Source organism: Sorex fumeus, unplaced genomic scaffold (assembly GCF_029834395.1).
Source record: "Sorex fumeus unplaced genomic scaffold, SorFum_2.1 ptg000033l, whole genome shotgun sequence".
NCBI classification, from domain to species: domain Eukaryota; kingdom Metazoa; phylum Chordata; class Mammalia; order Eulipotyphla; family Soricidae; genus Sorex; species Sorex fumeus.
In genome coordinates this window covers 7,528,049-7,554,228 of record NW_026606090.1, presented here as the reverse complement: position 1 = coordinate 7,554,228, position 26,180 = coordinate 7,528,049, and the positions used below count along the sequence as shown (strand labels likewise).

General features: G+C 44.2%; 1 protein-coding gene across 9 annotated transcripts in view; it reads right to left on the bottom strand.

Moving 5' to 3' along the window:
* CAMK2D (calcium/calmodulin dependent protein kinase II delta) overlaps positions 1-26,180 on the bottom strand; it is a 262,278-nt gene that overhangs the window by 161,837 nt on the left and 74,261 nt on the right. For all 9 annotated transcript variants that reach the window (XM_056116619.1, XM_056116624.1, XM_056116621.1 and 6 more), the window contains exon 3: positions 7,146-7,205. In XM_056116619.1, coding sequence (XP_055972594.1) covers positions 7,146-7,205 — 60 coding nt within the window. The remainder of the gene's footprint in view (positions 1-7,145; positions 7,206-26,180) is intronic.

Here is a 26,180-nt window from a genome sequence, read left to right as displayed (position 1 = left end):
AAGCCATGCCGTGAAAAAGTAGAGTAATCTGAAATGAATGTGGGTAGTGCTTCATCAATACTAGTCCCCGGCCAGACATGCCACTCAACAGCAGTGACACAGCATCTTTTCTTGGTCAGCTTTAGACAGCTCCTCCTAGTCTGAGTTTTCTACAGGCCTTGTCACTGAACTATGTACCTGTCTGAGCTGCTTGCAACAAAAATTCCTACTAAGGGGCTAAAGAGAGACCTCAATGTGCTGAGCACATGCTTTGCATGCAAAAGGCCAGAGTTCTATCCCTTGTCTGAGCACTGCCGGGAGTGACTCTGCCCCACAAACACAAAGCCAGGAGTGGCCCCTGAGTAGCTCTAGATGCTGCAAAAAAAGAAGAAAAGGAAAGAAAGAAAGAAAAAACCCTAAGTCATAGCCCTACTTCTGCCATCAAATGCCATCTGGTTGAGTTCTTCACTCCACACCCTTGGGTCCAAAGTCTTCCTTGAGGATGAACTTACCTGGCTATGCTCATAAGACTGTATGTCCATCCTTGCTGTCATCTGTAGACGGGACCCCCCCCATTCCATTTGGTGACTTTAGATCTCCAGCTGACTCTGCCGAATTTGGACGGGGGAACCAGCTCTTTCCCACTGCAAGTCCCTTGAGCATATTGCGTCTACTGTCATTTTTGGTGTGTGAGATTTGTTTCTCTCTGACAGTAGCCACCCGAACCCTGAGTATCTAGTTCCCCTATTTGAATTCCTTGCAAAAAAAACTAATTCATACGCTATGAGTGTGCCAGTTGATTTGTTTGTGGCTTATTTCCTTAGAGGACAGGAGTGGGGGAAGCCCAGTACCACCCCTTGAGACTTTGAGATAAAGATGGTTTTTGCTACAACTTCTCTATCTGGAAGGGGATTTCCCTTTCTCAGGAAATTTGATGATGCCTACTTCAAACCCTCTGGTATGTCCCAAGAGAAAATAAGCTCTCTTGTTGGTTCAAAATATGTTTCTTGGGAGCTGGTGAGATAGAATGTAGAGTGTTTGTCTTGCATGTAGTCAAACCCAGGTTTGATCCCCAGTATCCCAGACTGTTTCCCCCAGACTCTCTGGTATGTCCCAAGAGAAAATAAGCTCTCTTGTTGGTTCAAAATATGTTTTGGGGTGGCTGGTGAGATAGAGTGTAGAGTGTTTGCCTTGCTTGTAGTCAACCCAGGTTTGATCCTCAGCATCCTAGACTGTTTCCCCCCAAGCACCACTAGAAGTAAATCCTGAGTGCAGAGCCAGGAGTAACCCCTGAGCATCGCATGGAGTGGCACAAAACCAAAAATAAATCAGTAAAATGTTTTTCTTTGGGAGAGACCTTTATTTGCTGTGAAGTGTCAGCTCATCGATTTCGTGCTGAGAAAAAGGCAGGGAAAAGACCTGTCTGAACTGAATTTTCTTCCTCAACGTTCTAACTACTGATAAGATGTGAAGAAAACTGGGTAGGCAACCAAATGGAGGAAGGTGAGGAAGAGGAGAGAGTTTCACCTTAATGCCACAGCTGCTTATTTCAAGGCACTGCAGACCAAACGCTCCTTTTCCTGTGTGACCCATGGCTGTGGTGAGGTCCCTCCATGAAGCTGCTAGTTATGGGTACTGCTGCCTTTGCCAAAGCATCCTCTCCACCTCAGGAAACGCAACAGTCAGGTGATGTGACCCCACAGACCCATCAACTGACATATAATTAACGTTCACATTCTTTCTGGCCCTGAGAAAACTAAGCTTTGCAGAATGCAGGGGTGAGCTAAATGATTTGCTACCTCCTCCTGGTTCTTTCCTCAGTGTGCATTCTCCATCCAGTCCCCTGAACCAACTACTTAAAACTGATCCCAACATTCCCAAGTTCCTTTCCGTTCTCCCTCCCCAATAATAATGCCAATCTAACACCCGCTTCTTCATTCATTGGCATCTACCCCTGAGGGCAGGAGCCTGGACTTGAGTGTCCGCTGGATTCCCAAAGAACTGACGTGTGCAAGCGGCAGGTGAGGAAGTCTAGCCTGGGGGAGTTTAATGCCCCCTCTGAGTTAGGTACCTAAGTGGGCATCCAGAGAGACATGTCCCTGTTTTCCCCCACCCGCTGGGAACATCTCCGAAATGGGAAATTGATCCCCGACTTCAAAAACCAGGCATTTCCCCAGTGGCACTTGTTCTCCTGAGATTCTGCTGGGCAGAGGAAGAGCTCACTATTCAGGCACAAACACGGGTCACCCCAATTCCTTCAAACGACACAGGGATACAGAGCGCATGGAGACCACTGCCTCACACAATGTCAATAATTTTGGGGGAAAATTTCTCATCTAATTTTTTTTAAGGGCAATGGCACACCCAGCAGTGCTCAGGAATTACTCCTGGGTGCCGGGAATCAAGCCTGGTTTGACCGTATGCAAGACAAGTGCCTACCTGCTGTGCTATTGCTATTGCTCTAGATTTCAGTTCTCATCTGATTTTTTGAGGAGGTTGGGCTTTACCTAGCTGTGCTCAGGGATCACTCCCAGTGATGCTCAGGGGACTGTATGTGTTGCTGCAGATCACACCGAGGACTGGCCAAATGCAAGGCAAGTCCCCAATTTGAGAACCTTCCACGGTATACAACTTCTGCATATTCGTTAGTTACTGCATGCGGGCAGCAGATCTAGGCATCTGTCTAGAATGCCTGACTCTGCTTTCCTAAAGAAAACAGCGGCAGAGATTTTCACTACAGCTTCCCCCACTCTCCAAAAGCTTCTAAGTTCTATTTGGTATGGTTTGGCAAGTTATTTGGTTGGGGAGTGGCTGGGAATGTGCCAAACTTTTTTCATGTCAATTAATGGTAATTGCACTGCCAGACCCCAGCCAAATAGCCTACCAAATAACCTTCCTTTGGAGAGCACAAAAACCTCCTAGTTACAAAGAGATTTTTGGAAAGATCCTAATTAAAAGACAAAAATCACACAAGATACAACAATCTGACAGGGGAGTTGGGGGGAGAATAGCTTTTATGTTAACCTCAGGATGAAAAATATTTTTGAACATTCAGTGGGCTATTTGGCTAATATTATGGGCCATATTGTATGTGTCCAGCATTTGTGTAGGAGTCGCAATGTTGCAATGTCCAGTAAGTGCCTCAGAGGAATGTGGCCAGAAGGGGGTCAGAATGTCTGTGTTCCAAATGAGCCATTATTAGGGGGGTCCTCCATGTGTCAGGACCAAAAGAGGAGGTCTGTTTACTCTAGGTAAATGTAGTGAGCAGTACCTTTTTTTTTTTAATTTCCAGCAAATACCTGTGCTTTTTCTGATAAACAGAGAGTCAGCAACTGTCTATTACAAAATTTCTCCCAGAGCTTAGGCTCACAGGGAGGTTAAGATAATGGGAAATACCTAAGGCAAGGGCTGGAGCCATAGCACAGCGGTAGGGCGTTTGCCTTGCATGCAGCCAACATGGCCGAACCGAGTTCGATTCCTCCGCCCCTCTCGGAGAGCCCGGCAAGCTACTGAGAGTATCTCGCCTGCACGGCAGATACTGGCTGTGCAGTATCTGCAGTATCTGCAGAGCCTGGCAAGCTCCCCGTGACTGTATTCGATATGCCAAACACAGTAACAACGAAGTCTCCAATGGAGACATTACTGGGCCCGCTTGAGCAAATTGATGATCAACGGGAGGGCCTTTACTTTACTTTTACCTAAGGCAAATGGTTTGAGGGTCTAACAGATGCTCATCCTCTGTAACACTTGCCAAGAGCCCAATTTTCATTTAAAAGGGCTTATCTTTACCCTCCCTGCATTCCCTGCAACACAAAGACCAGTTATGCTATAAAATACCCACAAACAGAGCCAGAGTTAACTTCATCCTATATTAAGTTCCTCCCCACCTGAGGAGCTTCTTTTCTTTTCTACTTTCCAATAAACTTTTCTACTTTCCAACTCTGAATCTTAGCATCTTTATTACTCAATATTTTCATTCTTGAAAATATTGAAAGACCGTTTCTGCCTCACCTGCATCAGTTCCAGGTGAAATAGGAATTCTGAAACAGACCAACATCATGCAGAGGGAGAGTAAGTGGAGATGCTGAGAAGACCATGGCCAATCCAGGAGAAGGTTCCGGAATAGCCCAGTCCTGCCCATACCTGCATCTCAAGCCCAACACTGCCCGGCAGCAAGAAAGCAGGTCTTGAAGCAAAGTCAGTCAGTGGTGCCCTATGCGAAAGTGACATAGCCCACCAAGAAATGTTGCCGACTGGCATCAGCTATACCCGTGAGGGGGGTAGGCTTACTTTTCTGCTCGTTCTCCTAACCAGAAAATTTCTTTTCCAGAGAGCTGTTAGTGTCTCAGAATCAGTCAGTGCCTACTCATTCACTTAAGGAGTTAAAATTTACCCGCCATATATGAAATGCTAAACACTTCAAAGCAGGAATAGAAAGGGTACAGCTCTGTATGCATTAATAAAAGGACAGTGGATGGTTCTGTAATTTCTACTAAGTGATCACTCCCTCTTTTACAGTATCACAAATACTGTGACTGACACTAACATTCCCCCCAATAATTCAATAATTCCCCCCAATAATTCAAACTAGATTCTACAATGGTGTATTTCAATTAATTTTGTGTCTATATGAATACACAAGGAAAGACTTTTTTCTTTCATTCTTTCATCTTTCTAACATTCATCAACTTATTTTTAAAACCATTATGCTATTTTGTAATCAAAGAGGAATAATCTTCCAAAGTAATTTTCTAAGCTTCTAGAGCAAACTTAATATCAAACTTTTAATAGCATAAATGAAAGCAATTTAACTGACTAAAATATTGCATAAACTCCGTCTCTCCGTACTTCATGACGAACAGCTCAATGATCGTTAGAGACATGTATAAAAGCACTCTTCAACGAATACCCCGCCTTCCCTTTAAAGTCTTAATACAGAGAGAACTGTCAATGCTTGACAAAAGTTCCATTTTAGTTTTCACAACTGTTCTACAAATTTGGGAACAGATTATAATTTTCATTTTACACGTGAGCCAATGCAGAGACATCAAACTAATTAAATGCAGATGACTCCAAAATCACTTAATCACTTCACTTAACTTCCCGTTAGTCGTCGATTTGCTCGAGCGGGCACCAGTAACGTCTCCATTTGTCCCTGTCGCGTGCTAGTGTAGCCCAATGGCATCTGTTCACTCCGGGAACATGAAGGGCCTCAAACCGATCGTTCATGATCTTGACGAAGAAGTCTGACCATCTGGAAGGTGGGCGGCCACGCGGTCTTTTGACATCCCGTGGAATCCAGTCGGTAACAGCTCTAGTCCAGCGGTCGTCTTTAAATCTCATTACGTGACCAGCCCATCTGATTTTCGACACCTTGGCAAATGAGACAGCGTCCCTGATTCTTGATCGTCGACGGATGTCAGAACTCCGGATTCTTTCTCTCATTTGAGTGCACGTGATATTCCAAGCATAGCTCTTTCTATTCTTCTTTGGGAGACCTGAATAGCGTTCTCATCTTGTTTGCGTAGGGCCCAGGTCTCTGATGCATATGTTAATGCAGGAAGAACAGTGGAATCAAAGAGATGTGCCCGGAGCAGGAGGTTCTTCGTCCTCTTAGCTATTTCTTCGACGTTCTTGAAGGCATTCCAAGCCACTCTCTTCCTCCTGCGCAGCTCGGGTGCCAGGTCGTTTGTCATGTTGACCTCTCGACCTAGGTACACATAGCTGTTGCATTCAGAGATGGTCATTCCATTGAGAGCGAATGGGGCATCAGGAACAAGGCTGTTTCTCATAAACATTGTCTTCGTAAGATTCAGCTGTAGTCCTACCTTTCCACACTCACGGTCAAAGTCGGTCAGCATTTGTGCCGCTTGGCTGATGTTTGGTGTTATTAAAACAATGTCATCAGCAAAGCGGAGGTGGTGTAGTTGCCGACCATCTATCTTCACTCCCATTCCTTCCCATTCCAGTCGTCGCATGATGTTCTCGAGAGTGGCACTGAAGAGTTTCGGTGAAATGGTATCACCCTGCCGCACCCCTCTCTTGACATCAATGATCACTTCTTTGTAGAATGGTGAGATCCTGGTAGTGAATCCGCAATACAGCTCACGGAGGATCCTGATGTATTGGGCTTGAATGCCCTGATTGGCTAGGGCTTCAATGACCGCTTCCGTCTCAACAGAATCAAAGGCCTTCTTTAAATCAATGAACGTTAAACAGAGCGGCATCTTGAACTCCCGAGAAACCTCAATGAGCTTGGTTATCGTGTGGATATGGTCGATGGTGCTGAATCCTTTGCGGAACCCTGCTTGCTCGCATGGTTGTCCTTCATCTAGTGTTCTGCCAATCCTATTTAGGATGACTCGAGTGAACAACTTGTAGATGACAGACAATAGGCAGATCGGGTGATAGTTGCCAATGTCATGGATGTCTCCCTTCTTGAACAGTAGTACGGTCCTGCTGGTTTTCCATTGGGACTCCAAAATATGTGTTTAAAATAAAGTAATAAATGGTGGCCAAATTAATGTATGCTTCCCATTTTTCCACAGGTTGGAATTCAACTTTTGGCACAAGAGAAATAACCACTGGTTCAATGAATACAGCTACCTGTACTCTTTTTGTAAAGGCAAACGCTTTTACTGTGTTCTACAAATGTTGATCAATCTTAAATTATAAGTCACTGTCACTGTCACTGTCTTCCCGATGCTCATCGATTTGCTTGAGCAGGTCCAGTAACGTCTCCATTGTGAGACTTGTTGCGGTGCTGGCATACTGAATACATCATGGGGAGCTTGCCAGGCTTTGCTGTGAGGGCGAGATACTCTCGATAGCTTGCCGAGCTCTCAGAGAGGGTTTGAGGAATAGAACCCGGGCCAGCAGAGTTGGCCGCATGCATGGCTAACGCCCTAACAGCTGTGCTATCGTTTTGAATGTAAATAAACCTTTAACTAATAATTAGTTGTGTAGACACTTAATTTTCCAAGCCTATTACAATCACTGCATCAAAAAAGAAATTTAAGATCACATGTAACCATGACCAAACATTCAGAACCTATATGCTAAAAGTCATCAATATTCTAGATTATTCAATAAATAGCCTGAAGTGTGAAAATATATATACAACATAAAAAGCTGGTATTTAACATACATTGACTATAGTCCCTTACCAATATTGGGGTGCTTCAAAAGACGGCAGATTCTAGCTTCCCTTTCCAATTTCTGATGATCTGTTTAAAGAAAAATCACAACTATTAGCAAATTTAAACAAGGAAAGTAGACAATAGCATATCTCAATGACAAAGCCTTTTCTGTTACTTATCCTTTAATTTCTTTCTGAAAAGTGATGATTCAAATTCAAAGTGGCTGAATATAAGAGTTTCATGGCTTAACAATGTAACTATCTTCACTTTTCACTGGCTTGATGAGGTAGAGAAATAGAGTTGAATTGAGGCAGAGCTGAGATCAAAATGACAAAATATGCATTCCTTCTTATCTTTATCTCCAGTATGTATTGTCACCACCACTGAAATAATTTGAGATGCATGAACTTGTAAGCAGAGGGCAGATATCTGGAAACTGGAATATCAGTTTAACCCTGGAGGCCCTAACTGGCCTTTTCCTCCAGGATTCATGGGGTCAGATGTGACATCTAATTGTCTTTTCTTTGCCATTTTTCCACTGGAATATTTTCAGTTTTCCTTTGCTGTTCAGGATCTGACACTTTTGAAAATGATCTAAAAATAGTCACCATGTCTCTGTGTAAAGGTGGGTGTGGCTCACTTTTTGGATTTTTTTCAACAGCTGGCTCTTGATTTGATCCAAGCACTGTCATCATAGCTAGGAGGGTCCTCCTTTCCTGTCTGCTACCTCTGGGAAATATTGTCTCACTGCTTCTTAAAAGGGGTTTGATTCCAGGGTCACGGTGCTGAAGCGCTCTGCTAAATATTCCTTTACAACCAATAAGCATTTTAAGGCCATGAAAATATTCTATTCTTCATCAAATTTTTCCTCCAGTTCTAGCATCCAATGAGGATTCCTGCCTGAACCAATTTTCTCCAGGTTGGTAGCACCATGCTGATTCTTCCAATTTCAGCATGGTGACTTATTTTCATGAAAAAATATTGTTTTTCCAAAATAAAAGCAATGAGAACAGTGGCATGGCTTTTGTTCTCGAATATCAGCAAATCTCTCTGAATATCTTTAATTTTCAAATATCTGCGAATATCTCTGAAGGTTGGTGTATAAAAGACAGTTGTGAGCTCACATCTGCGTCTGTATTCAGTGCCATAAATTGTTTTGGTGGAAGTTGATGAAAAAAATCTGACCTCACAAGGATGGGGGGTCTGGCAAAGGGAGAGGCACTAGCTATGACAGGGAACATTTTTTAATATTATGCCTACACTCAATGGATGATAGTTTCTGAAAAGTAACTTGGTATGTGAAACTTGAAATCTGATCAATGACCCATCCATGGAGTTATGAACTTTAAAGTTGAAATCAAATACCATGAGAGTCATTTTCCTCTGCTGCATAAAACTCCACCAGTCTTTATTCTTGCTCTTTTACTCTTCTGCCTGGGTTTAATTTTATAACATGATGCATGGGTCATTTAAACAATTTGGGTTCGCAAGCTGGGCGATTACTCAGAAGGCAGGAGTGCTTGGCTGGCACGCCCAGGGCCTGGATTTGGGCCCCGGCACCACTTGCCTCAAGCACTGCCAGAGCCCCAGAGTACTAGGGAGTCTCTCGAACAAAACCAGTTAACAAAGAAAATGTTGGTTCAATACGTGGTTAATAGAATCTTCCAAATGTTGGCATATTTTATTATACAATATCATCCAAACAACAATAGTTGATATCACTTGTGACCTCATCAGAATCATCTTCAAATCGGGAATTAGTTACAATCTCATGAACAAGTGCAAGTTTTCTAATGATCTAATTTTTGTTGGAAATATGAGGGATGGGTGATAAATGGTATCACTTCCCTTTGAAGTGACAGACTGTTGTTTTTTTTGAGGAAAACATCTATCAAATGTCTAAAGTTTGAACAATCAGGACTAATTTCTCCAGTTCTTACTTCAAGCACAAAGGCGCTTTGTAAGGGAGTGTCTTTTCTTCTTTTCTTTTTTTTTTTATAACCACTGCACTTTGGAATCCACTAGGAGTACTGTCTGCATCTTCCCAGTGTAGTCAGTATTACCAAAGTGTGGTAGCCGAGAGCAAGGGATAGTAAGAGCAAATCTGCTTGGGCCACACTCGGTGGTGCTCAGGGCTTATTCCTGACTCTGAAGTGGCCACATGCAAAGTAAGTGCCATAACTCCTTTGCTATCTCTCTGGTCTTAAATAATAACAATTTTCATTGCTTCATGAAGGACAATTCTAAGTGAAATGAGCTGTTTTGGGCTTACTTACAGGCTTTTTTATTGTACTCTTCCACCTAGGTTTAATTTTATACCATGATGCATGGGTCATTTAAACAATTTTGGTTCGCAGGCTGGGAGATTGTCAATAACAACAAATGTCAAGAACATGTGTATAAAAGGTAGAAGCCTTAATTTTATTATGAAAACTGTTTTCAGCTTATAAATCCTCAGAGAGTTTTGGGAATTGCTAAAGATCGTTTCAGAAAAACTGGTCTGTACCATAGCTATTGAAATAGTGAGTTGTAATCCACTTGGGGTCACATAAGTTTAAGAGATTCTTAATAGAAAATTTATTATGATTTATTATCAGTAAATGTTTGAGTTCTATACCTGTATACTGGTGTTCTGTAAAACATTCTAGGTGAAAAAGAGAAATAGGATTGTGAGGGAATAAAGTTTAAGAATCACCATCCTCTACTGTATAGAGTTATTGCATGGGATGCTTTCTTTTTTTCAATTCATAACAATAATTTAGACATGTGTCATTAATAGTTCAATAAGTTGTAATTTAAAAAATAAGTATGGATGACATAGGACCCAATAGTGTCCTATTCATTATACCTAGATTACAAAATATTGAGACAAATCAACTCCAGTCTATGACCATCAACATACAACTAAAAGAACTGCAAATAAATGTGGATTCTTCAACCTTGTTCCGTGTCTTTCAGAGGTACCCATTCTTAAGCCAAGCTGCATCTACGGGACCAGGAGACACCTCAAGCCCCTGCCCACAAGCTTAGGGCTACAACATCCTCCCAACATGCTGCTGCATGGGCCTAGAGCAACCTGGCAACTCTGCTCCATCAGCTATGCCTCACCACAGCTAGATGTGTGCAAGAAGCTGAGGCCTCCGTGCCTGGCAAGCAAACACCAGGCTTGAAAAGATGTACAGGTGTTGCCTTGTGGCCAAGTGTGTGAGCACCATATGCAAGTATTATGTGTGTCTCCGCCCCGCCACCCTCCAAATCTCCCTGCAGCAACAGCACCAAAAGGAAAGGGAAGGGGCAGGGCCAGAAAGACAAGCTACTTCTGGATTATTTTTTCTGTTTTGTTTGGGAGTCATACTCATTGATCCTCAAGGGTTACACCTGGCTATGCACTCAGAATCACTCCTGGTGGGTTCAAGGGACCATACGGGATGATGAGATCAAACCTGGGTCTACGGCATGCAAGGCAAACGCCCTGCCCACGGTACTGTTTCTCCAGCCCAGTAACTTATTCAGAAATATACAGGCATAGACACTTAAGTTTGAATTTTTCAAACCCACCTAACACCATCTTAGTAAATACTGAAGAAGTATCCTATGTAAACTGTATGGAAAATAGGATAAAATGTTGTTATGAAAATGGAGAAACAAATACATACTAAATCACATAATTATGCCTATATAATCTGATACTATATAATTAAGTTAAAATAAAGCAAGACTTTGAACAAAAATAAGTGATTCTGTTTAGTTTTAGCTGTCAAGATGAATGGTTACAGAATTTTAGATAGCCCACATTTCTGAACTGAATTGCGTGCTCATACATAGAATTCTAAACCCTAAGTGCCTCAGAATGGAGCTCTATTTGGACTTGAAAGGTGAAAAAAGTTTTAATGGGGTCAAAGGGCCATAGAATTGGTATCCTTATAAGAGGGTATAGATGTGAGGAGGGAAGACCAAGTGCTATCAACCAGAAGCCAACCATCTGCAAGCCAAAGAGTGAAGTCTTGGAAACCAATGCCTGCCAACACCTAGGTACCAGTCTCCAGACCAGAGAGCCAATGAGGATTGTTTTAACCCCTGATGGGAAGCAACTTGCTAAGGCAAACCCTTGGTAATAAGTACTCTTGGGCGATCAATTATTGCTGCTAGACAACAAAACAGCCGCAAGCTTGAAATCATACTTGTGCACAATCTCACAGAATCTATGGGCCAGGCACCTGGATGTCATTTCCCAGGTCCCTTTGCTTTAGGGCCATTGCACAAGGCTGCTAAGAAAGGAGAAAAGAGGTTCTCCTCAAAAGCCTTGATGGGAAAGTTCTGCTTCCAACGCCTTGGCCCTTGGGTGCTGCATAAGGCACCTTCTTGGCTATTCGCTGAGATGGGAACCTGCTTGCAATAGTTTCCAATGAGGGAAAATGTGGCAAACAAAAGGCTGGTCTCTATCTTGACCCAGTCCAATCACAAGCACGGCTACCATGTTGCTCACATCTGATTGGCTAGAAGCCAGTCTCCGGGTGGGGCTGCCTCATGGCACCGGTCCAATCATGAGCACGAGTACCACGTTTGTCATATCTGATTGGCTAGAAGTCAGTGACTGGGCGGGGCCACCGTGCAGGATGGGCCCACGGGTGCCTGGACCGAGCCCTGCAGCTCCCAGGACAAGTGCTGGGGCCCAGTACTCCCCCAATCAGGCTCCTGGGGCTGCAGTTCTCCTGCCTCCTGCCTCCCAAACCAGCACCGCCCTCAGCGAGCTTGTCTGCATCACCAGGCATCTCTGCTCTCTTCTTTGGGGGCGTGTTTTGACATCCCCGCCACGCAGAGGGAACTGGGGTTTTCATTCAAACCAGATGTCAGCAGGAACGGAAGCAGGTCTCGCCCCGTGCTTTGCAGTCAGCATCAAGTTCACAGAGTGCTGCAGGGAGTAGGTCGGTGCCTGTTATTACCAAAGGCACATTTCTGCATGTATTGAGCTCAGGGGATGAACTGGCGTCTCATTTAAAATTCCCTTGACTCGCACAGTGCAGTCGGCAGCAAAACCCCCCACCTCCTACCTCCATGTCCTCTGCACTCACCACTACAACAGGGAGAGGCAAAGCTTGCAGGAGCTAAGACATCTGTAATGCTGTTTGTGATCATCTGAAGATGTTCTTTTATTATCCACACACCCGGCAGCTACTGTAGCACCAACTACAGCCTCACTTATCATGTAATATTTATTAAAGGGCTCCAACGATAATAGTTTGGCTTTTCCTTCCTTTGAAGTGCAGTCCACACGGCTAGAAGAACAAAAATATAACCCTTCAGGCTGTCATCTTGTCAGGTTTGATAAGATCCATGCTGGTACCGACCTGTGGCTGAAGGCACAGTCTCTAAACAGCGCCTTTGGGAAATTACATTAGCACTCAGCAGGGATAACAGCCAATAGGAACCAGTGTTAACCAAGCACACAGACCTCCAGATTTTAAAAGTTTCTGAGAACTTGGAAGAAATGCCCTTCTCTCTTTGCAGTTTTAAGAAACATTTTTTATTTTTTTAAGCCTCAGGAGATATTTCAAGTGAAGTGAAAAAATATAAATAAGACCTAATGAACTAAAACCTGTTTTAAACTCTGAAGTCCAGTTTTAATCTTTTCTGGAGAACTGTCCTCATCACAAATGGAAAAAATAGTTCCAGCCACCCCCCGGCCCGCAGTGCACTTTTCCCAGAATAATCAGGGAATCATTGAGGCCACAGACAGCAGCTACCCACCAGGCACTAGGGAACAGGCTTTTATTAGCAAACATGATTCAAAAAGAAACTCTCCCCTAAATGCCAAAGTACTGAAGATGCTGACCTATGGCCGAGATGTCATTCAAGTGTCAGAGCAAGAGGCCCTGAGTTAGTTCAACCCCCAGAACTGCACAGCCTCTGAGCAGCCCATATTAAGACATAAAATAAAATAAATGCAAATTCCCTGGGAAGGGCCAAAACTCTAATAGATTTTGTTCCTAGATGAGACAAAAGAACGGAATGTTTTAATTGGATAGAGTCAGTACTATTAACTTAATCCTTCTCTGCCTGTTCAGTGGGACCCTCAGAATGGAGGGAGGCGGGAAACGCCCAGTGATCCTGCCCTGGGTGCCAGGGTGCCCTTCTGTCCCCTTCTCACCTTCTCGGCAGTGCCAGGGGGAAGGCATTTGGCTTTGTTTCAATTGGTCACTTGTTATCCATCCTTCACCCCCAGTACACACATGATCACATACATGCAACTAAACAGAGATGATTCACTATGCCGAGAGGGTGTCACTTATGTCACTAACAGTAGAATATAATCACTATTGGGGAGGTCACACTGGGCCCAGGAAGCTGGAGAGTTTGGGGTCCATCACTCCACAGGCCCCCACCTGAAACTGCTGCCTTTCCTAAATACCCCTCAGAGGTATTTAGGATACAATAGGATCTCAGAGCTTCCCACTGCCGACAGCTGGAGGAGGTTTCTCTGGCTTCTGTACAACCAGTCGGCCAACTTCTGAGCATTTCTCACCTTAGCTGTGGGTTTCCCAAAACATCAGTCTCCAAGGAGACCCTCCTACTCTCGCTTTGCAAACAACCCTGGCCCCTGAACACCCATTCTCGGAGGGCCGAGGACAGGTGCCTCTCAGCGCTGCACCCATGCATCTGGCTATGAGATCTCCAGTGTCTCTGCGGGAGTTTGCACTGGTGGTTCTGATTGCTGTTGCCTGTGCACAAAACACGCTGAAGGCCAGAGGTCACTGTCAACTACCTCACTGCACCCTTGGTGAGTCAGCACTGCTGGGAGTCCCAGCAGTGAAGTGAGACCCCGCAGAGGTCGCTCAACCAAAGGTCAGAGCTCCAGCGCACAGATCCTAGATTGCAACACCAAGGCCAATGGCAGTCTTCAGTCAGTGCCGGCTGGGAGTTTCATTTGTGAATGCATTGAGAGGTTCCACTGTGAAAGCAGGCATTCCTCTGGCAGGATTGCGGGCTTTGCCTGTTTCGGGAGGGCACATTTTAAACTGGGGTAAAGTAAAAGGGACATTTAAAGAGTCACTTCGTTCAGTATCTATATTGCAAACCACAATGCCCAAAAGTAGAGAGAGAGTATAGGGGAAATTGCCACAGAGGCAGGGGGAGGGTTGGGATTGGGGAGGGAGATATTGGGGACATTCGTGGTGGAAAATGTGCACTGGTGGAGGGATGAGTGTTTGATCATTGTATGACTGAACTCAAACATGCAAGCTCTGGAACAGTATCTCACATGATTCAATTAAAAAAAAAATCACTTCATTACAAAACCCCCAGCCTGCTGGACAGGGGCTGAAAGCTATGGTTTGTTTCATGAAAAAGGATATTATAAAATTCATAATTAAATACATTTCTATCCTTTTGTTCTGAACTATACCATAACACAAATTTGAATTTTTTTTCTTTTTTTCTTTTTTGGGCCATACCTGGCCATGTTCAGGGCTTACTCCCGGCCGGCTGGGAGGACCATAAGGGATGTCTGGGATCACACCCCAGGTTGGCTGGCCATATGCAAGGCAAACTACCTATCTGCTGTACTATCACTCCAGCCCCAAATTTTATTTAACTTTTTCACTTAATGGTCTATGGCATTAAACACTGTTGGCTCCCAGTTGCATTTTTTTTTTCTTTTTGGGTCATATCCAGCAATGCACAGGGGTTACTCCTGGCTCTGCACTTAGGAATTACTCCTGGTGATGCTCAGGGGACATATGGGATGCTGGGAATCGAACCCAGTTGGTTGCATGCAAGGCAAATGCCCTACCTGCTGTGCTATTGCTCCAGCCCCTCCCAATTATTTTTACTGCTCACTCCTAGAAGGGGTAAATAATATCTTATTACTATGTATGAGAATATGCTTCTTTTCACTATAAGATAAAACAGATGCATGCAGTTCGGCGTTCCTATTTCTTCATTCAGGAGTGAAAGCATTTTTTCCCTGTACAGGAAGCCCATTCAAACACTACAACCCTGAATAATGGTATCAGTCCATATCAAATCCATAGGGACTTTCTGGTTTAAAAAAAAAATCTATTCCATGAAAGATGAACCAGATCTTGGCTTGATTTGACTTCTTCCTGCAATTTAAAATGTGGAGTAAGACAGAGACAGAAAAATATTTAAACCATCCCCAAAGTTCTCAATTATGGAGAACCTCAGGCAGAGACCACTCGAGGAAGTGGCAATTCCTTCAGGGCTCAGAGCACACCTGGAAGAAGTGTGAGCACTCATAGCTGCCCGGAAGCTCGGGTTTCATCATCACTCCAAAGATTCATCTATAAACACAGGCATAAAATATGCAGTACCAAGTGTAGTAGCTACAACAAAGTTTGTCTTAATAAGTTTTTTTTTTACTAAATATGTCTCCAAATGTAAAAACACAAGATTCCTAAAACAGACGTTAATAGATAAACTCCATCATGTATTATTCATTTTACATGTATCCTGAAACATTACAAAAGCATCTTCATTTCCTCTAAAAGTCATACTATTGTGGGGGCACAGGGGATAGGTCGCTTCCCTTTCATGTGGATGACCCTGTGTGACCCCAGCACCACATACGTTCCCCTAAGAACCTCTAGGAGTGACCCCTGAGCACAGAACCAAGAGTCAGCTCTAAGAATCACTGAGTATGGCCCAACTCTCCCCCTCCCCATCCCTAATCATATGAAAGTGCCTCCTGGTTTATCAGAAGCAGAAATACTAAGAGAACCACTGATATCTGGGGTCAGACAGAACAAACTCAACACAATGAACTAAGTCTGAAAACATCAATATTCATGCAACTCTAAGAGCCTAGAATGCTCAGCGAGAATGCTGAGGAAACTCGAATGCCACATTTTAAACAAATTACATCGGGTACTTGTACATACAAATTCACTGAGTTATTTTATTCCTCTGCCTCATGCATCCAAAATGAATGCTATTCTGGTAATTCATCTACAGTAGTGCTTCAGAGGGAAGCACGGGAAAATACATTTCCTCTATTTCCCTGGACAGTGAGGGATTAAACGTGAACTCAGAAGCCCCCATTCTACGGTGGCCCATGGGAGAAATGTGTCCCTCTACCACAATGACAGTAGTCTTTATCCAGAGGCACAGCCCTTCTCTCTGCTATGAAAATACTGATATACGCAAAAATTATGCAAATGCAAAACAAAATCTCCATCTTTGGCGATCCCCATTCATTAGCATTTTAAATGAGGACACAACATGTTTTAGACCTTTTAAAGCTGCAAACAATAGTAAACATTAGAAAAATATTGTCGTGAGTGTCTGTTTCCCATCTGATTGATGATGGAGTATCCAGATGTACTCTGTAGAGTTAAGCCTGTAGAGTTAAGCCTCCCCGTCACTCTTTGAGCTGGAGATGGGTGAGCTGGTGGGTGGCGGTCATTGGGGGGAGCATAGTCTTGGAGCGTTCCCTCACTGGTGACTTTCCTCTGGAAGAAAAAGCTGGTGAGCGGGCAGTGCCCACTTCCTCCTTGGGCAGCCTTGGGGTCGTGGCTGCTCGAAAGGCTCACGGTGTTGTCACTGGGTGCAAACACAGTGACTTCCTCTATGTCCACACCAGGGCAGGGCGCTGCCACGGAGAGGCTGGGCAGAGGACTACAGCAGGGCAACAGACCACGATGCTGAACTGGGAAGACACCAGGCCAAGTGTTCACAGGAAGGCACTGTGGACGAGGCTTCCAAGATTGCCTCTCAATGCTGCTATTTTAACAGGCTGATGCCAGCACCGACTACTGATGGCAGCACACTGACTGCATCACACCAAATGCAGGGCTGGCATGGATTGTGTTATTTTGAGTGGTTAGTAATATCACAGAGGTCAGATAGAGACACATGAGGAGGAGTCTGATGCAAATGAAGCACGGAAGTTGATTTGTTTCTCTCTATATACATCAATAGTATAACCTATACAGAGCGTTTCAAAGTTTGTCTCCAACTGACAGCAATAAAATACTTTGCAGGACCAGGGAGATGGCTGGACCATGAATAGAGGAGGCAGCACAGAAGAGGAAGTAAGATCTGTACACTTTCTCCTTCGGCCTCTGTCTCCAGGTTTGGCTCATATGGTGTTGCTATTCTAGCATGGGTGGTCACTGGCCCATCTGCGGTGACCCAAGGGTCTCTTGGTGCATTCGGGGCTAATCACCATCTCCCTGGATGGTCAATGACGACAGATGAACGAAGTAATGGGGGCCACTGGGCTGGTTGGTAATCAGTGGCGATTTATTCAAGCCTCATGGCATTAGTTATAGAGAAATCATGAAGACTGGGGGTAGTAATTACCCATACATGTCGTTGAACATTATCATAAACAATGACTATATGTAAATCCCTTCCTTTCTGGGAAGTTCTTCTAGGAGATATTTAAAGACCAAATCTCATCTAAGTGCTCAGCACTCTAGATTCCTGCTAGGAGATCTGCCCAAGGGCAGAATTCCATCTAAAGATATAGTGCTTCCTTCTTTCCTTAGCCAGTATCCATTTAAACAATCATCTTGAATTTACTTCTTAATATTTCTAGGCATTTTGTATAGACACGGTAAGAGATCTATTAAGCGTAAAAGGTGGCTCTTCCTGGGGACACCTCACTATATATTCCAGACAACAGTCCTCAGGCCAGATTAGCCTTTCCCAACCCCAGCAGGGTTCTGATTCAGTTGTTTCTTTCTGGATCATGACAGAGTTTGTTCCATGACCGTGCTCTTAACTTACTCTACTTTTTAAGGCACTTAGACTGTCCCTTTCCAATGTCAGGATAGCTTACGGCTTGCCCTGGGTCCATCCAAGTCCCTCACCAGGACCCTCCTTTTGGGGTGTTGAAATCTAGGGGCAAATAAGTCTTAAGTCAAGTCAATAGGACAGATGCCCAAAAGTGAATATTATTCAGAGTAAATGAACTCCCAAGTTACAAAAGCGTAGCATTAACTATCTTCCTGTATCTATACAAAAAGGACATTGCTCTAAAATAAACTACACAGAGGTCATAAAGGAAAGAGAAATAAAACACCCTTACATATTGGGCTGGAGCGATAGCACAGCGGTAGGGCGTTTGCCTGGCACACAGCCAGCACAGCCGAGCCGGGTTCAATTCCTCCACCCCTCTCGGAGAGCCTGGCAAGCTACCCGAGAATATCTCACCCGCACGGCAAAGCCTGGCAAGCTACCCGTGATGTATTCGATATGCCAAACACAGTAACAAAAAGTGTCACAATGGAGACGTTACTGGGCCCGCTCGAGCAAATCGATGAACAACGGGAGGACAGTGCTACATATACAAAATCCAGAGCCCTTAGAAGATCTGACCTACAGGTTACTGGGTGTGATTTGGGGATATTTGTGATTAACAGATGGGAGAACAAGAGCACAAAGAAGAGGTTAAAGATAAACACAGAGGATTAGGAGTGCTTGATGGAACTGGGTGTGCCTCTGTAGCAGTGTGAGAGGTATAACTCGTAAACCCAAGCTCCCTGTGGAGAAGCAAGGACAAACCAATGTTACTTCTTAAAATATTTAGAACTATAATCCACCAATATAGTAAGTATAGTTTTTAACACAGTTTTGCCACATAATTCCGTTTTCCTGCAGTTTTGCCACACAATTTTATTTTCCTGCATAAGCTTGAGAGGCTGAAGTCCCTGGAGGCATTGTATTTTAATGCCTGCAAACTTCCTACCTAGGCAAGGTCCTACTTACAAGCTCCAAAATGGAAAAAAGATGAAGTGAAGGTAAAGACAAGCAGGTTTCACGATTGTTTCTCTTGTGACCCAGAGATTTTTCATAAGTGCCAGCATTTTAAGGCCAGTGTTTATTCCAGGGAATACACTAGTCCTTTAACAACTGTTCTTATCATGGAGAACATTTTGCAAAAGTGTCATTTTAATAATTATGTTTTAATAATTACTCAAAATGCGAAGAGTATTTATCTAGTTTTTCATAGGACATTCTCCCTTATGAAGTTTCACTTTATAACATCAAAAATAGAAAAGAGTAACTCTGGGTCAGGGATGGGGCTCAGTGGCAGGATGTGAAGGGGAAGAGGGGGAGGAGGAACAAGAAAAGAAAGAAGAGAAGATAGAGGAGAAAAGAGGAAGAGGAGGAAGAGGAGGAGAAGGATGAATAAGACAAGGAGGGGGAGGAAAAGGAGGAAGAGGAGAAGGAGAATATAAGAGTAGAAGAAGGTAAGAGGAGGAAGAGGAAAAGGAAGAGGAAAAGAGGTGGAAGAAGGAGAAGAGGATGAGAAAACTTTGGAGATTAATTTAGAAGGATGAAAGACAGAAATATAAGGTCCTCGGATTTGTACAGTTCCTTTCAGTATCTGAATAATTTCCTTTTTTTCTGCGACTTCTTTAAACTTCAGGGCCTGGCAGGTGCACAGCCCACAGGCACCCACAGAACAGGCCGAACAAGATGCTTCCAGAGCTGTCAGTCCTGATCGAGATTCCTCCCCCTTCTTGCCCACTCCCACTCTGCCCTGCACCAAGCAGGTAGGGAGCAGCTGTAACACTTCTGAGAGAGCTCAGAGAGCCAAGCTGAATTTAATAAAGCACATTTTTTTGGTCCCCAGGCTTTCATGTGTATAATTGTGTCACCGCTAGTCAGCCCAGGGCGGGAAAGCGAGCAAGCAGGAAACATCCCCAGCTGAAGGAAAGCTCCCGGAGCTGATCAGGGCATGACCGGAAACTATAATCCAACCCCAGTGACAAAAGAGATGCAACACTTACTTCTGCTGTTTTTCCAGATTTTGTTAGGCTTTGCATCATACGTCCGTTTGTTTTGAAAAGTACAGGTTTTTGTCATTATTTTCTACTCTAAATATGCATTGACTTTCAAGTTTAACTCTGTAAGGCTCTACTATACCAGGATCTATGCTCCTCTTACAAGACTATTTTTTAATGAGGGTGGGGGGAAGGGTTGGGAGGATTGGGGGAGTGGGAGGGGGAGGGGTGGGAGGAAGAAGGTAATTTATTGTTTAAACTCTATGTGTAAAAATCCACATTTACATAATAAGAGACTTCAAAATACAGCATTATCTAAATTGAAACTCCTTTATATTGTTAAAACTAGTCATTAAAAAGCCATGAATATCTTGCATTACATTAGACATGAGTGACCAAGCCCAGAGAAAAGTGTTGAAAATCAAGGGGGAAATGACTTCCAGAATAGATTCTTCCCGAAATAAAGAAACACTTATAAATGCAGAAGCTGTATTTATTCCTCCCTACCCCAAGAGGATGGCACACAATTGAAGCTATTCACCTCTCTCTCCAGTGGAACAATGCATGGTACCTGCATTTATCACCATATTCATCAGGCAGACACAGGATTATGATGTTTCAGAAGATAAAGGACTGTAGAGTCTAGCTCTTCATGAACTATTAATTAAACTGAAAAGTACTGATTTTAATAACAACAATAATACTCTTTAAATTGGAAACGGAAGAGTAGAGTGCTTATGTATTGAATTGTACTCAAGTTAAAAAAAAAAGTAGAGTGCTTGAGTATATTGTATTTTGTATTGGATTGCACTCAAGAAGTTAAAGAAAAAAATCTGTAGGCACTTAGTTTTGCCTCTGAGTATTTTAATCATTTATTCTTAGTTTACCACATTTCACAGGTGCTTTTGCTACACACAACACACACACACACACACACACACACACTCACTCATTCAATTCTCTGCAATGACAGACAATACGTCTGAAGTACAGTATGAAAACGGGCTGGAAGATAGTAAAGCAGTTAGGGCATGAGCCTAGAATGTACAGGACCAGGGCTGCCTCTTGGCACCACAGGAAGCCCCAATCACCTATGCAAGCACCACTGAAGGCACCCGCCATTGCCAGGCACAGCTGGCTATTCTGACACCAGGACCTGAGCAGCATTCTGCTGACCCTGTTGGCTGAGAATCACCCGAGGGGCCTCCTGGGCACCACCTGGGAGCCATGCCCTCCAAATGAGCTAGAATTAAATATTTGTCTCATCTTAGCTGAATTCCTGAAGAATAACACCAAACTAGTCACAGTGGATATACGGTCATAGTGAGAGAAAGGGATGTGGACAGGGTCCCGCCCGCAACACGGTCCTGCTGGAAGGAGCACTGGAGGGAAGTGAGCAGGAGGGAAGGGGGTGCCTCAGGAATACGGTGAGAGAACATGTGCACCTCTTAGAGTCTTCGAAGAACAAGCCCTAACTACTGGGAACGACTCACATCCCTGGCACTGGGGTCTGCAGGCACGGGTCGCTCAGTATCAGGAGTCTGTACTTAAAAAAAAAATTTTATTCAGGGCTGGAGTGATAGCACAGCGGGGAGGGCATTTGCCTTCCATACGAATGACACAGCTTCACCCCCAGCATCCCATATGGTCCCCCGAGCACCACCAGGAGTGATTCCTGAGTGCAGATCCAGGAGTAACCCCTGTGCAACACCAGGTGTAACCCAAAAAGCAAAAAAAAAAAAAACTGTTCATTTATTTGGGGTCTTGGGGGCTCCTCCTGGCTCTGTGCTCAGTGCTCTGTGCTCTGTGCTCTGTGCCCTGGAGTACTGGAAGAATGAATGTGGTGTCCGTAAGGCAAGTGTGAGAACCTTGTACTATTTCATGGCCTTGTCTGTGGCTGGCTTAGGAGATGCCCAGCGACACTCTGCAGGGCCAACCTGGGGCATGAGTCTCCACTGACACTGCAGGGCGCTGTGCAGATAACTGATAAAGGCTTTGGTGAGAAGGAAGGGCTGGCCCTGGACCCCTGTAGCTTACTGTGTGGGTCCTACTGTCCTGTTTGCTACCTCTCCCCAGAGGACAGGGCTCCAGAGGTTTGAGGGAGAAACCCAAACCTTCTGCTCCTTAAAACCTGAGACTCTTGGGAGGCTGCCAGATGACCTGGAACAATGGCAGTGGCTGTGGCCAGTGACCTCTGAGGCCCGTGTCCTGCATTTGCTTAGTGCAGTCCAGTCGGGCCCCCGGGAAAAGGCCCTGCCCCCCCCCACTTACCCTTGACCACTCAGCTGTCCACACCACAGTCTCTCCTCCTGCTCACCAGCCCAGATCCTGAGCCACCTATCCTGACACTGTGTCTCCTTTCCTTTTCACCTAAATCTCTCTTAAAATCTTATTGCACAGAGTGACAAATGCCAACAGAGAAATACTCAATCTATTTCAATGAAAAGAAACAAGGCTGAAGGCCAGGGACAGGACTCAGAGGGCCGACACATGTATCTCACACCCCCCACACGGTTGCCCAAGCACCGCCAGGAATGGCCCCAAACCACAATCAAAATGAAATAACTGGGATTCCCAACTCCACTTCTCAGGGACACTATTGCATGCATTACGCTGCCATCCCTGGCTGTCTACATTTGCATGCACATGGCACACCCCTTTTGACTGTAAGATCAGAGTCTGTGAAGATACACTTTGGTAAACTGATCAACAATTTGGGCGATGCTGGGATGGAGAGAGAGCCAGCTGGTTGGCCAAATGCGTAAATGACAAAAGCTTGCCAACCTGATTTAGGGAAGGGGAAGATCCTTTCCACACAAAATAAGTTCCAGTCAGCTCAGAGGATGTCCCTCTGGGTGATTTCTGTGAAAAAGGAAGTGGCTAATTGACTTCTCAACATCATGGCAAGAATGGTCAAGTTCCACGGAAATCGAGGGGGAAATTACTTATTCTGATTAAGTCCACTTTTGAAAGAAAACTCATTAGACTATTATGTAAATAAGGTGCATGCAAGAATAGATTTCCCTCTCCAAGGTAAGTGCAGTCACAGAAGTAAAATACAAGGCAATGTCTATAAAATTTGTAGGCTCGGATGAAAATAAGACAAAGAAACTTTGCATCTAAAGTAGATGCCGTGCCGGGGCTAGTACAGTGGGTAAGACACTTGTCTTGCTTACTGCTGACCTCTGATCAGTTCACACACCACATGTCCATTAACGTGGGATCCCAGGAAGTGACCCCTGGGCACAGCTGGGAGTAGCTTCAAGTACCAAAGATATTACTACCTCCCCCCAAATAAAAGAGTGCTGTTTACTTCATTCATAATTTAAGTGATAATAACTTAAATATCAGTATCCTTAATTTACCAATGTCTATATTCATCTCTAAGGTAAAGCAAGAAGCTCTAAACAGCCTCCACCTAAGAACCGAAGATACAGTCCCTATTGTCTTGGTATTTGCAGCCTAGATTCTTTACTTCTGGATCATATATACATATGCGTGTGCATGCATGTGCATGTGTGTGTATACATGTACATCCCACATACATAATACAGATATCATGTTATATATGTACAGCACATATTTTATATTTATAATATATAGATCATATATGCCATATTTAATAGATACATATCATTAAGCCATTTGCATCATCGATCTATTGATTTGGCTTCATGGTGCTCCCTTCTCCCTCCATCCATCCTCCATCATCCTCAACCATCCCATAAATTCTTCCTGCCTCTCTCCTTCAAGCCTGCCTACCACATGAGGCCACTTTAACACACACAGAGGTAACTGCCTGCCAGCTGTGACCTCCAAGGTCCTCTGTGCCCTTCCCTGCATTTCCTCCCTTGTGGTCACCACTCTAGCAGCCATACATTGAAACTTATTCACCCTCCTCAGGGTCCAACAGGTGCTAATCTTCACTTTTCACAGCTAAAGGCTCCCTTTCCAGTGCTCCCACATCTCCCCCACAGACAGCAGCTGCTGTGCCCAGGGTCTGCCTGTTTGCTTTCCTCCACATTGTGACACTCACTCTGCAGCCACAAGTTGTGCTCCGGAAACTTGGCTCTTCCCCTGGCCTGCTTCACAGGTGTGCCTATCTCCAGAGCAAGCATGTTCTCCTTCAAGGCACCGCAGCCAACATGCTCAACTCCCCTAGTGCTGGCTCATCATACCTGACTCATAATCTAGGTTTTTTCGGGGGAAGGGGACAAGGGGAGGGCCACACCCTGCTGTGCTCAGGGGTTACTCCTGGCTCTGAGTTCAGGAATCACTCTTGGTGGTGCTAAGTAGGGCAATATGGGATGCCATGGAATTGAACCCAAGTCATGCATGCAAGGTAAACCCACTCCCCACTGCACTGTTGCGCTGGCCCTTCATAATCTAGTTTTAAGGTTCTTTTAATGCTGTGTCTCTGCCAGAACTTGAGCTCTAAGAAAAGGGTCTGCTATTATTTTTTGCTTCCCGCTTCCTATCCTACACCTCAGGCCTGTGTCTGGCACATGGAAACTGTGTAATAAGTGTTACATAAACTTCATGAATATGCAGGACCAACGTGGCACAAACAGAACAGCAATAAAGACAACAGAATGAAAACTCTATATAAATAAACCCTCATAGAAAAATACCTGGGAACATTTCAATGCAGGCTTCAGAGCTCAAGCAAAACTATTTTGTAATAAAGCAGCTCTGCAGTAACAGCTAACTTCGCAGAACACCTGGGATGGAAATGAAGCATTTGGACCTTATGGGAACTTTGCGTGATTTGATGGTTCTCCTTGGCTGAGGTTCGGTTGCCTGAGGGCTGACCGGAAGTGAGTTGTCACTGCAGTTCTTGATCAGCAGCGCTCACTCAGATACCCCCGTGAGAAAGCTCAGTCTTGCAAAGGTGTGCTGGGCTGTGATGGGACAGCTCCCCGGATCCTGTGCTGCAGGTGATCGGGTCCATTTCTGCAGGCTCAAGCTAGACAGTCCACTGCACATCCTCGAGTATCACGTCCCTGGGTTGCAAACATGAGATCACAGCTCCCTGGGGTCCCTACAAGGCTCCAAATCCTGCGAGGCATCTACTCCCCATCACGATATCAATGGGCAACACTAAGATCTTTCCATTTCGAGATTATCCACTTGGCTCTGTTGGCTCTGGGCTCTTAGCAGTCTCCAAAGGCAAAGGTCGCGGAGTGCAAGGACATTCCCCTAACCTGAGATGCTAACAAATATTTAGGCACAAAACACAAACAGAAAGCAGCATTATATCCTAAGTATGTACTACAATGGTCTCTCACAAAAATGAGTCCCTTCTACACTGGCGCACAGAAGCAACCCCTGCTGGCCCCAGCACACTACCTGGTCATCTACCCAGAGTCACCACAAGCCTGAACTCTGCCAGCAGGGTTTAGCTTTCTCTGTGCTATAGATGGGAGGAGAAAGATGGGACATACTGGGCCTTGGCTTCACTGTATTACACTGCATGGCTCCAGGGATCTCCTGGAGCACTACCACTCAGAGATGTTATGTTCAAGTGGATGAGAGATCAGATGAAGACATAGTAAGGAAGTATAAATGATGGTTAATGCAAAGAAAAATGCTAATGAAGATTTCATAGGTTTGACGCAACGGATAGACTCAGTGACGAAAGGGTAAACAAGCAGTGGGTCAAATCCAAAGTAGCTTGGGTTTGCAAATACACAGACATGCCAGAACTTGGTCTCTTATTCTCTCTCCTGACTACGACATGTTTTTTAAACGCTTACATCTCCCAAGGCCTTTTTGTTTTAACATCTTCCCTAGATGTCTACCCTACAGACTAATTATATATTCCCCAGTCACTACTTTTCTACTATGAGTTTAAAAAAAAAGAAGATAATAACATGTAAAAGTAAACAGAAAAATGCTGTAATATTCTTTATTCTTTGGGTAGGCAAAAAATTTTAAAAAATGTAAGTTACATAACTATTTTCACAACTCTCATCTCAAAATACAAAAGTATTTAAACCAAATCCCTTTGATATACAAAATCAAAAACAAAGAAATCATCAGCCCATCAATACAGTATAAACTCAGATTTTCCAGAAATACTCAGCGCACATTTTACATAATAAAACTGATTTCATAGTAGCTGTCACAGCCCCTAGTATTTTAAAAATGAAGACAACAATACCCAAACTGTATAGAAAGGAATGAAGGGACAAGAGGAGGGACAAAGAACAAGAAGGCCTGTCCTGTGAGCCTAAAGAACATTATCATAAAATGTGAGGTGCGGGGTTTGATGCACTGTGAAAACAAGTCAAAAAATCCACAACAAAAC